We start from the raw sequence: 13,705 nt of genomic DNA, 5'->3' as shown, positions 1-13,705 counted from the left end.
TTATATTCTAACGCCATTTAAAAGTACTATGCTCAAAATATCTTGATAACTGTTTACACAATATAATCCTGAATACGACAGGCTGACTAGTTGGGACACAAGACTACAACTACACGCATGGTAAACACCTGCGCACAGGCCATGTGCCATGTGACACTGCAGTTACACTACTACAGCCATTCTAGAGAAAACAGAATGGAAGTATATCGCAAAAGCAGCTGTATAGTGTAACTGTAAAAACACACAAGCTCTGTCCCCGCTGCAAGAATTAGAAGTTGGGGCTGTGGGGCAAAACGTGCCCATTCCCAACGAACCCGAGTACAGTTCTCTTCCACAACCACTGTCAAGCAGCAAATGTAAGTGACAATGGAAAGCAAAAAGAGTCAAGGAAGAAAAGGGACTCACCTTAGTAGAACTCCCAGCTTTAATTCCGACTGGAATTTTGCTCTTAAAAGAATAACAACAAGAAAAATTTAGGAAAGATTTTTTTTTTTAGATTTCTTAATTAGTAATGCCATTGCTCAAATACAAAGGCTATTTTATTCTATGATGAAAAAATGAACATCTATTCAAATTCTGTTTTCATACTACCTCTTTAAGATAAACAGTAAAGAATTATACCAATTACAGACTTGTAAATCATAGTTCAGCAAACTGAATGACATATACAAAATAAGAGTGTCAAAATCAGCTATAATTTAAACTCTTCAATGCAATATTGAATAGTTTACCTAATTTTCAGGTTTAAAAAAAAACTTACCACAGAAACAGAAGCTTTGAAATTTTCAAAGATCTTTGGAATATTTTATGCTCAATCTTAATTTCTGCTCTAAATTGACATTTAAAGTGAAGGCAGTTTGGGATTAATACCAAAAGAATTAGTTCTTTGGTCCACAGGATTCACCTAGGGTTTACCAACCTAGGCAATCAGGGTTTACTAACAGAAAACCACACAGAGATCCAGCTTTCTTTTCTAAAAGCCAATAATTAGTTTTAGGCTTTAAAAAGCAAATCTAGAAATCATTACAACTGGTTTATCAAACACAATTTTAAGCAAAAAATCGTATCTGAAAGCAGAAAATCACAGGTTGATCCTCTCATCAATCCAGGGCACCGATTTCCAACATCTGAATCTATGGTATAGCAAATTACCTATTAAAATCCTTTCATGTTTCAAGATAAATTTAAACATAGGTAAATTTAACCAAATATTCAGAATAAATATCTTCCTGTCAGGTGGAAGAATATAAATAATAATGATGATGATAAGAGATATTTCCCTAACAAATAAAAAGATTAGCAGATTAAAATGTTACTTGCTGCCAATATTTTGATTTCAGCATTTGCTAAAACATCTAACAGAAGGCAGAAGAGAGAAGACTAAAACTCAAGCCAAATCTAGCAGCCACGCACCCTGAATTTAAAACGTGGAATAAATACTAACCAGAAGTGACTGCTGGCTGCAGTGTGTCCTCTGACTAGTATAGTATAATGTGCTAAAATCAAAATCTTTAGCAGCTTTTTTAAAGGTTTGATGCTAAATGCAGTAACCTGACTTACGCAAATCTTAGTAACAAGGCTTTTGGAAATACTGGGGTAGGCATCACAGAGGACTGTCATGGATAACACATAACAATCACAAAAGAGAATTATTAGAAGTAGTGATAAATATAAAACTAATAACTAAAATCAAGCATGAAATAAACCTAGCTGGGACTGAGGCAGGGAAGATGGCGGGGTAGGAGGACCCTAGGCTCACCTCATCCCATGGATACAACTAGATAACACAAACATCAGCACGAATAATCCAGAAAACAACCCAAAGACTGGCAGAACAAAAACTCCACAACTAAAGGTTGAGAAGACGCCACATTGAATTGGGTAGGAAGGGTAGAGATGCAGTGGAGAACGAAACAGGCCTTGACTGTCCAGTCAAGAGATGGAGGCACGGAGAAGGGTGAGAAACAGACTACATAACACCTGCACGGGGAAGACCAATCCCCATAACTTTCGGCTTTGAAAGCCAGAGGGTCCAAATCATGAGTTCCTACAACCAGTGGGACTTGAAGCCTGGAATTTTAAAAGTCAGCAGCTCCACTCTGGGAGAGCCTGAAAGGCATTAGGAAGTGGAGTTCCTGCCCTTAAAAAAGACAGTATGACACACAGCCCAGGTAGCTACAGCATAGAAGCAGCAATCTGAAAAAACGCCTAGGGCATAAGGGAGGGAGATTTACTTACTAATCTCAGAGCAGGTCCAGAGAGGCAGGGATCACAGGGAGGCCCTTCCAGAATAGAGGGGGCAGGCACCATTTCCCCCACCCCCACCCTCGACATAGACACATAGGCACCTGCAGGAACAGCACTATGCAACACTCCCCACCTAATTGCTTACACTGAGGCCCTACCCACCCACGCTTGGGCAGATCCCCTTTTCACCAGGTATGCCTCAGTTCTGGCTACGGATCCCCTCCCACAGAAGACCAGCATCAACATTGCCAACGCAGCTTCTCCTGACCCACACGTTTTGCAGGGCCTCAGTCCTGGCAGCTGTGGGCCCTGCAGAAGGTCAAGGCACACCCTGTTAAAAATGGTACCCCACCCACACAGCCTCCCATCCGCCAGTGCAGGCAACAGGTCTCGTTTCATAAACAGATCAGCACAGACCTTGTTAAAATGTGCCGCACCCCAGCAGGGGGCCAAACACAGCCCACAACGGGCTAAGAGAGCCTCTGCAGACAACTGGACTAAAGGAGAAAGTGGCCAGGATACACGAGCAGAGCATATGCAACACACACAGGAGACAGTCCCTGAAGTGCCAGGTCCTGGAGAGCAGGGGACAACTGTACTGCAGGGCACTACAGGACCTCTTCTTCACAAGGCCACGACCCTCAAGAGGAGGATGCAGAGCTGACTTTCCTAACACACAGAAACAGATACAGAGAGTTAGACAAAATGAGGAGATAAGGATTATGTCCCAAATGAAAGTACAGGACAAAACCACAGCAAGAGACCAAAGTGAAATGGAGAAAATTAGTATGACTGATAGAGAATTCAAAGTAATGATCATAAACATACTCACTGGACTTGAGAAAAGAGTGGAGGACATCAGTGAGACCCTTAACACAGAGATAAAAAGAGAACACATCAGAGATGAAGAACACAATAAATGAAATTAAAATATACTAAACAGAATAAACAGTAGGCTAAAGGAAACAAGCAAATGAATTAACAACCTGGGAGACAGAGTAATGGAAAGTAATAAAGCTGAGCTTGTTATAGAAAAAAAAATTATACAAAATGAGAATAGACTTAGGGAACTCAGTGACTCCATTAAGCGTAATAATATTCAAATTACAGGGATCCTGGAAGTAGAAGAGAAAAGACAGCAGAAATTTTATTTGAAGAAATAATAGCTAAAAAACTTCCTGACTCTCGGGAAGGAAACAGATATTGAGATCCCAAAGGCACAGAGTCCCCTGACAAAATCAACCCAAGGTGATCCATACCATGACACATAGTAATTAAAAGGGCAAAAAGTAGTGATAAAAGAACAAATTTTATTTTTTTTTAAAGATTTTATTTATTTATTTGACAGAGATAGAGACAGCCAGCGAGAGAGGGAACATAAGCAGGGGGAGTGGGAGAGGAAGAAGCAGGCTCATAGCGGAGGAGCCTGATGTGGGGCTTGATCCCATAACGCCGGGATCATGCCCTGAGCCGAAGGCAGACGCTTAACCGCTGTGCCACCCAGGCGCCCCAAAAGAACAAATTTTAAAAACAGCAAGAGAAAAGAAAACCATTACATACAAGGGAAAGCCCCAAAAAGCTATCAGCTATTTTTTTTTAGCATAAACTTTTTCAGCCAGAAGAGAGTGGCATGATATATTCAAAGTGCTGAAAAGAAAAAATATGCAGCGAAGAATACTCTATCCAGCGAGGCTATCATTCATAATAGAAGAAAAGATAAAGAGTTTCTCAAACAAAAACTAAAGGACTTTATGACCACTACACCAGCCATACAAATGTTAAAGAGGACTCTTTGAGTGGAAAGAAAAAAACCACAAGTAAAAGTATGAAAAGTAGGAAACACAAAAGCAGTAAAAGTAAGTATATCTGTAAATATCAGTCAAGAGATTCACAAAGCATATGAAGTATGACACCATATACCTAAAACATTGGGCAGAAAGGAATAAGAAACGGGTTAAACTCAAGCGACCATCAACTTAACACAGACTGCTATATGCAGAAGATGATATATACAAACTGAATGGTAACCACAAATCAAAAACCAGCAACTGATATGTAAGGAATAAAGAGAAAGGAATCCAAGTATATCACTAAAGAAAGCCAAAACACGGTGAAAGAGGGCAAGAGAAGAAAGAATCAGAGAAAAACTACAAAACAATCACAAAGCAAATAACAACTTGGTAATAAATTTTATCTATCAATAACTACTTTGAACGTAAATGGACTAGATGGTCTAATCCAAAGACATAGGGTGGTTGTCTTTAGATTACACAGAGTGGATAAAAACAAGACCCATCTATAATGTTACCTATAAGAGACTCATTTCAGACCTAAAAACAACTGCAGATTGAAGTGAGGCAATGAAGAAACATTTGTCATGCAAATGGATGTCAAAAGAAAGCCAGAGTATCAATACTTACATCAAACAAAATAGACTTTAAAACAGACTGTAGCAAGAGACAAGGAAACAGACTGAAGCAAGACACTATACAACAATGAAGGGGAGAATCCAACAAAAAGATATAACAATATCTATGTACCCAACATGGGAGCACCCAAATACACAAAACAGTTAACAACAAACATAAAAAAAAACTAATCGATAGGAATAGAATAACAGTAGGGGACTGTAACACCCCTCTTACATCAATGGACACATTGACGAACAGTGGCTTTGAATGACACACTGGACCAGATGGATTTAAGAGATATTTTCAGAACATTCCAACCTAAAACAGCAGATACATATTCTTTGCAACTGCACACAGAACATTCTCCAGAACAGATCACATACTAGCCCATAAAACAAGCCGCAACAAATTCAAGAAGATCGAAGTCATACCAAGCATCTTTTCTGACCACAACACTAAGAAACTAGAAGTCAACCACAAGAAAAAATCTGGTAAGAGCACAAATTCATCGAGGTTAAATATCATGCTACTAAACAATGAATGAGTCATCCAAGACATCAAAGAAGAAATAAAAAATTACATGGAAACAAATGAAAATGAAAACACAATAGTCCAAAATCTTGGTGATGCAGCAAAAGCAGTTCTAAGAGGGAAGTTTAGAGCAATACAGGCCTACCCCAAGAGGCAGGAAAAGTATCAAACAACCTAAACTTACACATAAAGAAGCTAGAAAAAGAATAACAAAACCCAAAACCAGCAGAAGGCAATAATAAAAATTAGAGTACAAATAAATGATATAGAAAACTTTTAAAAATGAAATAGATCTACGAAATCAGGAGCTAGTTCCTGGAAAAGATCAACAAAACCTCTAGCCAGGCTCATTTAAAAAAAGGGAGAAAAAGAGAGAAAGAGGGAGGACCCAAACAAAATTGCAAATGAATGGACACCACAGAAATACAAACAACTGTAGGAGAATATTATAAAAAATTATATATTAAAAAATTGGACAACCTAGAAGAAATGGACAAATTCCTAGAAACACATGATCTACCAAAACAGCAACAGGAAGAAAGAAAATTTGAACAGACTGATAACCAGCAATGAAATTGAATCAGTAATCAAAAAATTCCCAACAAACAAAACTCCAGGACCAGACGGCTTCACAGGTAAATTCTACCAAACATTCCAAGAAGAATTAACACCTAATCTTCTCAAACTATTTCAAAAAAAACAGAAGACGAAGGAAAATTTCCAAATTCAGTCTCTGAGGCCAGCATAATTCTGATATCGAAACCAGATAAAGACACCGCTAAAAAACATAACTAAAAAAAAAAAAAATAGTTACTTAAAAAGATTTTTTTAATTAAAAAAAAAAGCAACTACGGGCCAATACCTCTGATGAACATAGACGCAAAAATCCTCTACAAAATATTAGCAAACCAAGTCCAACAATCCATTAAAAAAATAAAAATTATTCACCATGATCAAATGGGATTTACTCATGGGTTGCAAGGGTGGTTCCATATTTGCAAATCAATCAATGTGATATTTCATATCAATAAGAGAAAGGAAAAGAACCTTAGGATCATTTCAACAGATGCAGAAAAAGCATCCAATAAAATACAGCATCCAGGCATGATAAATAAACCTCAACAAAGTAGGTTTAGAGGAAACACACCTCAACTATAATAAAGGCCTTGTACAGAAAACATTATACTCAATGGGGAAAAACTGAGAGCTTTTCCCCTAATATTCAACATATTACTGGACGTCCTACTCACAGAGATCAGACAACAAAAAGGAATAAAAGGCAACCAAACTGGTAAGGAAGAAGTCAAACTTTCACTATTTGCAGATGACATGATAATCTATGTAGAAAACCCTAAAGCCTCCACCAAAAAACTATTAGACCTGAAAAATGAATTCAGTAAAGTTTCAGGACAGAAAACTAATGTACAAAAATCTGTTGCATTTCTATACACTAATAAGGAAGCAACGGAAAGAGAAATTAAGAAAACAATCCCATTTACAACTGCACCAAAAATAGTAAAACAGCCATGAATAAACTTGGCAAAGAGGTAAAAGACATGTACTGTGAAAACTATAAAACACTGATGGAAGAAGCTGAAGGTGATACAAAGAAATGGCAAGACTTTCCACGCTCATGGATTATGAGAACAAATATTGTTAAAATGCCTACACTACCCAAAGCAAGCTACACATTTAATGCAATCCATATCAAAACGCTAACAGCATTTTTCATAGAACTAGAAAAAACACATCCTAAAATTTGTATGGAACCACAAAAGACCCTGAATAGCCAAGGCAATCTTGAAAAAGAAAATCAAAACTGGAGAGAACATTATTCCAGACATCAAATTATATTACAAATCTGTAGTAATCAAATCGTATGGTACCAGCACAAAAATAGACACATAGATCAACAGAACAGAATACAAAGCACAGAAATAAACCCACAATGCTAATGTAAATTAATCTTTGACAAAGGAGGCAAGAATATTTAATATTTATATTTAATGTCTCTTCAACAAAGAGTAACTGTACGGCTACATGCAAAAGAATGAAACTGGAATTCTTACACTGTGCACAAAAACTCAAAATGGATTAGGGACCTAAATGTGAGACCTAACACCATAAAATTCTTAGAAGAGAGCACAGGCAGTAATTTCTCTGACACTGACCATAGCAATATCTTTCTAGGTATGTCTCCTGAGGCAAGTAAAACAAAAGCAAAAGTAAACTATTGAGATTACACTAAAATAAAAGGCTTCTGCACAGCAAAGGAAACAACCAATAAAACTAAAAGACAACCTACTAATTGGGAGAAGATATTTGCAAATGACATACCCAATTAAGGGTTACTATCCAAATTATATAAAGAACTTATACAACTCAACGCCAAAAAATCCCAAATAACCCAATTAAAAAATGGGCTGAAGACATACAGATGGCCAACAGACACATGACAAGATGCTCAACATCACTCATCATCAAGGAAATGCAAATCAAAAACACAATGAGCTATCACCTCACACCTGTTAGAATGACTAAACTCAAAAACTCAAGAAACAAGTGTTGGCGAGGATGTGGAGAAAAAGGAACACTCATGCACTGTTGGTGGGAATGCAAACTGGTGCAGCACTGTGGAAAACAGCATGCAGGTTCCTTGAAAAATTAAAAATACAGCTACCCTATGATCCAACAATTACAGTACTAGGTATTTACCCAAAGAACACAAAAACACTAATTCAAAGGGATACATGCACCCCTATGTTTATAGCAGCATTATTTATAATACACAAACCACGGAAGCTGTCCGAGTGTCCATCGATAGATGAACGGATAAAGAAGATGTGCTGTATACATTCACAATGGAATATTATTCAGCCATAAAGAAAGAGTGAAGTTCTGCCACTTGCAAAAACATGGATGGATCTAGAGAGTATAATGCTTAGGGAGCTAAACCAGTCAGAGAAAGATAATTACCACACGGTTTCACTCATATGTGGAATTTAAGAAGCAAAACAAACAAAAGAACAAAAGAGAGAGAGAGAGGGACAAACCAAATAACAAACTCTTAACCATAGAGAATGGTTCTCCATACAGAATATTCTCCATAGAGAATAAACAGATGGTCAACAGAGAGGAGGTGGGAGGGGGCGATGCTGAAACAGGCGAAGTGGATTAAGAGGACACTTACCTTGATGAGCTGAGTAATATATGGAACTACCGAGTCACTATTCTGTACACATGAAACGAATATAACACTATATTTTAACACTTTTCTTAAGCTATATAGTCCATTAAGTCATCTGAAAATATATGACTAAGTCTACAGATTAGATGTTAGTATTATAATTAATGTTAATTTCCTGATTTTGCTAATTACATTGTGGTGAGATAAGAGAATCATCTTGTTTTTAAGGAACCACACTCAAGTAATTAGGGGTAAAGTATCACCATGTTGGTAACTTACACCCAAATAGTTCAGAAAATATTAACATGTACATATACAGAGAATAATAAACCAAACGTGATAAACATTAGGGAATCTAAATAAAAAGTAAATGAGGACTGTTGGTATTATTCTCCCAATTTTTCTGTAGGTCTGAAATTATTTCAAACTAAAAAGTAAAAACAAAAACAAAACCATTTTATTCTTAAAGGAAAATGAAGAGAATTTTTTTAATTGTCCCTTTAGAAAGGGCAATGGTTAAGATGGGTTTTTCCCCCCATTTTTAAGGATAACAAACTAGAGTAACTGATTAAGAAAAGCAAAACGTTAAATAAAAACAGAGCTTATAATGAATTACTGTTCAAGAAAAATTAATTATGCTAGATGTCAAAAAACAAAATCTAAAATGTAAGTATAGCTTTTTTAAACGTAAGACCAAGTGAAGACCTCATACCAAGCCTGAAATTGCTCTATTTTACCTACTCTAATTCCCACTCTAAATGTAAAATTTAAGGTCCAGTAGCATCACTTTTCTTATGAAACAATATGCATATTCAATAAAGCATGAAATAAGAGCCAACTATAGATCCTGTGCCAGCACAGGCCCCCAATTTTCCATCTGTCTTAGAGTCATACTATACTTTCACAACCAATCAATATTACTGAATACAAAAGTGTCTTCAAACCCATTTTGGTGACAAGTATAAGTCTTCAATAATCCGGTTAAAAAAGAGCTGACAGCACATGAATTTGAGGACAAGTCAAATGGATTTACATCAACAGTGGCCTAAAATATAAATTCACACTTATCTAAGAGCCCAAGAGGAAGCAATGTTGTCCTTATTATTTTTTTAAATTTATTTTACCTCTGGACAGGGCTCCACGTGGCAGTCTTTTATAGAACAATGGCCATCTTCTGCCCAGAAAGGACATGGTCGCTTCAGATTGACCTTGAGAGAAAGATTGGATTAACATTAGTCCAGCTGTGGGCTGGTTCTGCAACACTCGCTCCGTGACCCTGTGCTCGGCACCAGGACGTGGTGGTGGGAAGAAGAGGAAGCTTCCTATCCTGTGGCATCGACTGAGTTCAGAATTTTAAACAACTGCAGTTTTTCAGACACCCAAATGTAATATTAATTTTTTAAAATAACTGTTATTAGTCCTCTGACACTTCAAAAAAGAAATGAAGTCCAAGTACACTGCTCATCTGCAGACCCTGGAAAGCACTTTACTTTAATGTCTGTCAGCACCTTACTGTCACCTTACTCATTAGAGTTCTCTCGCACACCCACCCACTTCAATGTGTACTGAGCACCCACTATCTATCTGCCTGGCAATGTGTAGGGTCTAGGGCAAAAGGAGACATAAAAAAGCACTTTCCCCCCTGGAACTCAGAGCCTACAGGAGGGAACAGAAATTATATGCCTGTATGTTTGTTTAAGCACAAACTGTGTTAAATGCTACAAAGGAATATCCAGAGTTCTGTGATGGAAAATAATGGGGCTGGTGGATGGTGGCCTCTGAGGAGGTATATTTTAGGATGGATGAATGTTGGGAAAAACATGCATTTGGATAAAGTGATAGAGCTTGAGCGGTTGTGAGAACTGAAAAAAACAAAAACCAATTTAGCTGAATTTTAGTGGGGGAATGACAGTAGACATAGGACGGGGAAAGACCCTTTTAACCATAGTTAAATACTCTGGATTTTCTTACTTTGAACTTGCCCAAGCCAAAACTCCTTTTCTATCTCCTGCAAACAATTCATTATCCACTTCGTCCCACCACCTCCACGGCCACAGCTCCCTTCCTGTCTAGACCCCGCCAAGTACCATCTGTGGTCCACACAGCAGCCACACTCATCTCCCTTCTGTCTCGGGGCCTTTACAGTGGCTCTGCTCTTTGCCCGTACCGTCGCACCCGATCTTATGACCCACTCCCTTCACCTCATTCAGGACTCTCTCAGACGGCACCTCAGCAGAGACCTGCCCTGACCAGACTCTCCAAAGCATGTTCAATATGCACCCCACACCCTGTTTTACATTCTTCTATAGCACTTAACACTGCCTGAATATTACTGGCTTATTTATCAATTGTCTGCATCCCCCACTGTCAGGATTGACATGTTGCCTTATTTATTCTTTTATCCCCAGTGCCTAGGACACATAATAGACACCTCAATAGGAACACCTGGGTGGCTCGGTCAGTTAAGCATCTAACTCTTGATTTCGGCTCAGGTCATGATCTCAGGGTTGTGAGACTGAGCCCCATGTTGGGCTCTGCACTGGGTGTGGAACCTGCTTGGGATTCTCTCTCTCCCTCTCTCTCTGCCCCTCCCTCTCTGACAGGCACGCTCGTGCTCTCTTAAAAAAAAAAAAGACATCTCAATAAATAGACACAAAATGAAATAAATAACACTACACTACAGAGGAAGAGGTACCATATGTAGAGACTGGCAACAGGAGGAGAGAGTGGTCCACTCTCACTATGGAGTTGTGAGGGAAGGCCTCCTATTGGTAATATGTAAAATGGGTAGGACTAGAAGTTTCCTAGAGAAGGAGATTTCCAGGCAGAGGGATAAGGATGTTTGTTTGGGAACTGGAGGTTTCTTGAACTCCTGGCTTGTATGTCCAACACCTCACTGATATCTCCATGGGACATTCTTACTGCCATCTCAGTAAATAGCAACTCCATTATTCTAGATCCTCAGGCCAAAATCCTGGCATCATCCTTGACTCCTTGCTCTCTCAGCCCACATACAATACCTCTGAAAATTCAGTCAGTTCAAAATCCAAGTCCCCGTAATGGCCAAGAATGCCTCCCATGGTCTGGCTCCTCTGCTCTCTACCTCTTCTTCCCTGGCCTCCATGTTGTTCTTCCAATACACGAGACACACTGCGATCTCAGGGCCTTTGTTCCTGCTGTTCACTCTGCCTGAAGTGTGCTTGTTCCAAATATAAACATGGCTTGCTTTCTTACTCCCTTTAGATCTTCCCCAAATGCCACCTTCTCAGTGTGCTGTTTTAAGTTGCTACATTTTAGGCTAATTTGTAATGCAGTGGTAGAAAACTAATACACAGTGCAAGGAGTGGACTGGAGTGGACACTGTACCGTGCTGCTCACATCACCCTTCAGGAATAAGGGTTTATTACCCCAGCTTCTGGAAACGTTAGCTTCTGAAATTCTGGAAATGAGGCAGCCAACCTCAGCTGAACACAGCCACTTTGCCCAAGGTCACACCACCCCTTCCAACGGTGGCCTTCATCAAATAACTGATGTAGGGCTGCAAGGCGCAGACCTCCCCTGCAAGTGGGGACAGTTCTGGAGTGCCATCCCATCTGAAGGACTCCCAGATGCTCACCTGACGTTTCCTCAGAAGCTGACTCACAGCTTTACCTCTCCCTCTGCTCTTTTCACTCCCTGGGCTGTCGGAGCCACAAGCAGTCCCTAATTAACCTCTTGTCCATTAACCATTGTCTCAGAATCTGCTTCCCAGAGAACTTCGGCTGTAGCAACTTGTCCAGCTCCAGCAGAAAACTGGTACTTTTATGAGGATCACATTAAATCTATACGTTAAGGTGGAGAGAGTTAACATCTTTATGCTACAAAGACATCCGTCCATTTCTTGAAGCCTCCTTTTGTGCCTCAGTACTGTTTTGAAGCTTTCCTCCTCTAGGTTGTGCAGATTTACTGATTCATTTACTCCTATATATTTCATCTTTTTTCACTGCTTAATGTAAAGGGGGATTTTGTTTCTGTCATACCTTCTTACTGTTCATATTTATGAAGATATGAATTTTTGTATATTAAGTTTATAGCCTGCTATCTTAATGCATTTTTTTATCACTTTTGTTCATTACTTGAGTTTTCTAGTATACTTTTTGTCATTTATAAACGAAGATAGTTTTACTTAGCTTACTCTTCAAAAATGTTTATGCCTCCAGTTGCTGCTTCTTGTTTGATACACTAATTAGTACTGCCAGCCCTAAAGAAGATAGGGGGTACCCTTGTCTTGGTCCCTCATCTAAGTGAGAATTCCTCTACTATTTCCCAACAAGCAAGATGGTGGCAATGCTAACGTCAGGATTAAAATTATCATGTTAAGGAAGTGTCCATCATTTCTATTAAATTTTTTAAAAATTAGGAATGTGTGCTGAATTGTGTTGAAGACCTAAAAGCCTTGTCCTTGCATTCTTAAAATAAGATTAACTTGGTCAGGATATATTTTTTTGTAATATGCTCAAAGCGCTGCATCATCTTTGACTTCATTCCTACTCTCACAGTTTACGTTCACTCCACCAGATAAGTCTGCTGGTGTTACCTCTTACATACAATGCTCATTTGCTCACCTGTCACCTCTTCCAGCTCTACTGCCCTATCCCAAACCCCTACCACCTTCCATCTGGTCTCATGCAAAAACCTCCTCCATGGCTTCTCTATTTCCTGTCTCACACCCTGAGAGTTTATTTTGTACACATCCCACCAAAAGTTTATCGCACTAACATTAAAATCCAACATCTTTTTATGCTGAATAAGGCCCACTATAATTTTTTTTTAATCTGGCTCCTACCTATCTTTCCAACTCTCCATATCTCACTCACTTTGCTCCAGCTATATCCGTCTTCTTATTCCTCAAACACGCTAAACCTTTATGCCCGCATTCAAAACCTTTACACCTGTAATTCTACTCCCCTTCCCTGGAATGTTCTCTCTCCATGTCTTGTTATGGCTTTCACATTATGTAGGTCTTTACTCAAATGGCACAGCATGAATGCCTTCCTTTCCTGATCACCTTCTTTAAAAATAAACCTACCTACCCTCTCTACCCCATTAATTTACTCTTTAAATCTCCTACTTTTCCTCCATAGCACTTACTTTATAACCATACGAAATTATATTTTACTGTTTATTGCTTGCCTTCCTAATCAGAATAAAAGCTTCATGAAGTCAGTCTGTGTGTTATTCATTACTTTACCCAGAGCACTTAGAATAGCGCCTACTGCGGGACGCCTAGGGGGCTCAATCAGTGAAGCGTCTGCCTTCGGCTCAGGTCATGATCCCAGGGTCCTGGGAT

General features: G+C 38.8%; 1 protein-coding gene across 2 annotated transcripts in view; it reads right to left on the bottom strand.

Moving 5' to 3' along the window:
* ERO1B (endoplasmic reticulum oxidoreductase 1 beta) overlaps nucleotides 1-13,705 on the bottom strand; it is a 56,623-nt gene that overhangs the window by 28,287 nt on the left and 14,631 nt on the right. For both annotated transcript variants that reach the window (XM_040623808.1, XM_040623809.1), the window contains exons 3-4: nucleotides 9,501-9,584; nucleotides 406-447 (exon numbers count right to left, since the gene is read on the bottom strand). In XM_040623808.1, coding sequence (XP_040479742.1) covers nucleotides 406-447; nucleotides 9,501-9,584 — 126 coding nt within the window. The remainder of the gene's footprint in view (nucleotides 1-405; nucleotides 448-9,500; nucleotides 9,585-13,705) is intronic.

This window comes from Ursus maritimus, unplaced genomic scaffold (assembly GCF_017311325.1).
Source record: "Ursus maritimus isolate PB19 unplaced genomic scaffold, ASM1731132v1 scaffold_7, whole genome shotgun sequence".
Taxonomy (NCBI): Eukaryota; Metazoa; Chordata; class Mammalia; order Carnivora; family Ursidae; genus Ursus; species Ursus maritimus.
The sequence above is the reverse complement of the archived record's forward strand: the minus strand, read 5'-3'. Positions and strand labels throughout refer to the sequence as shown.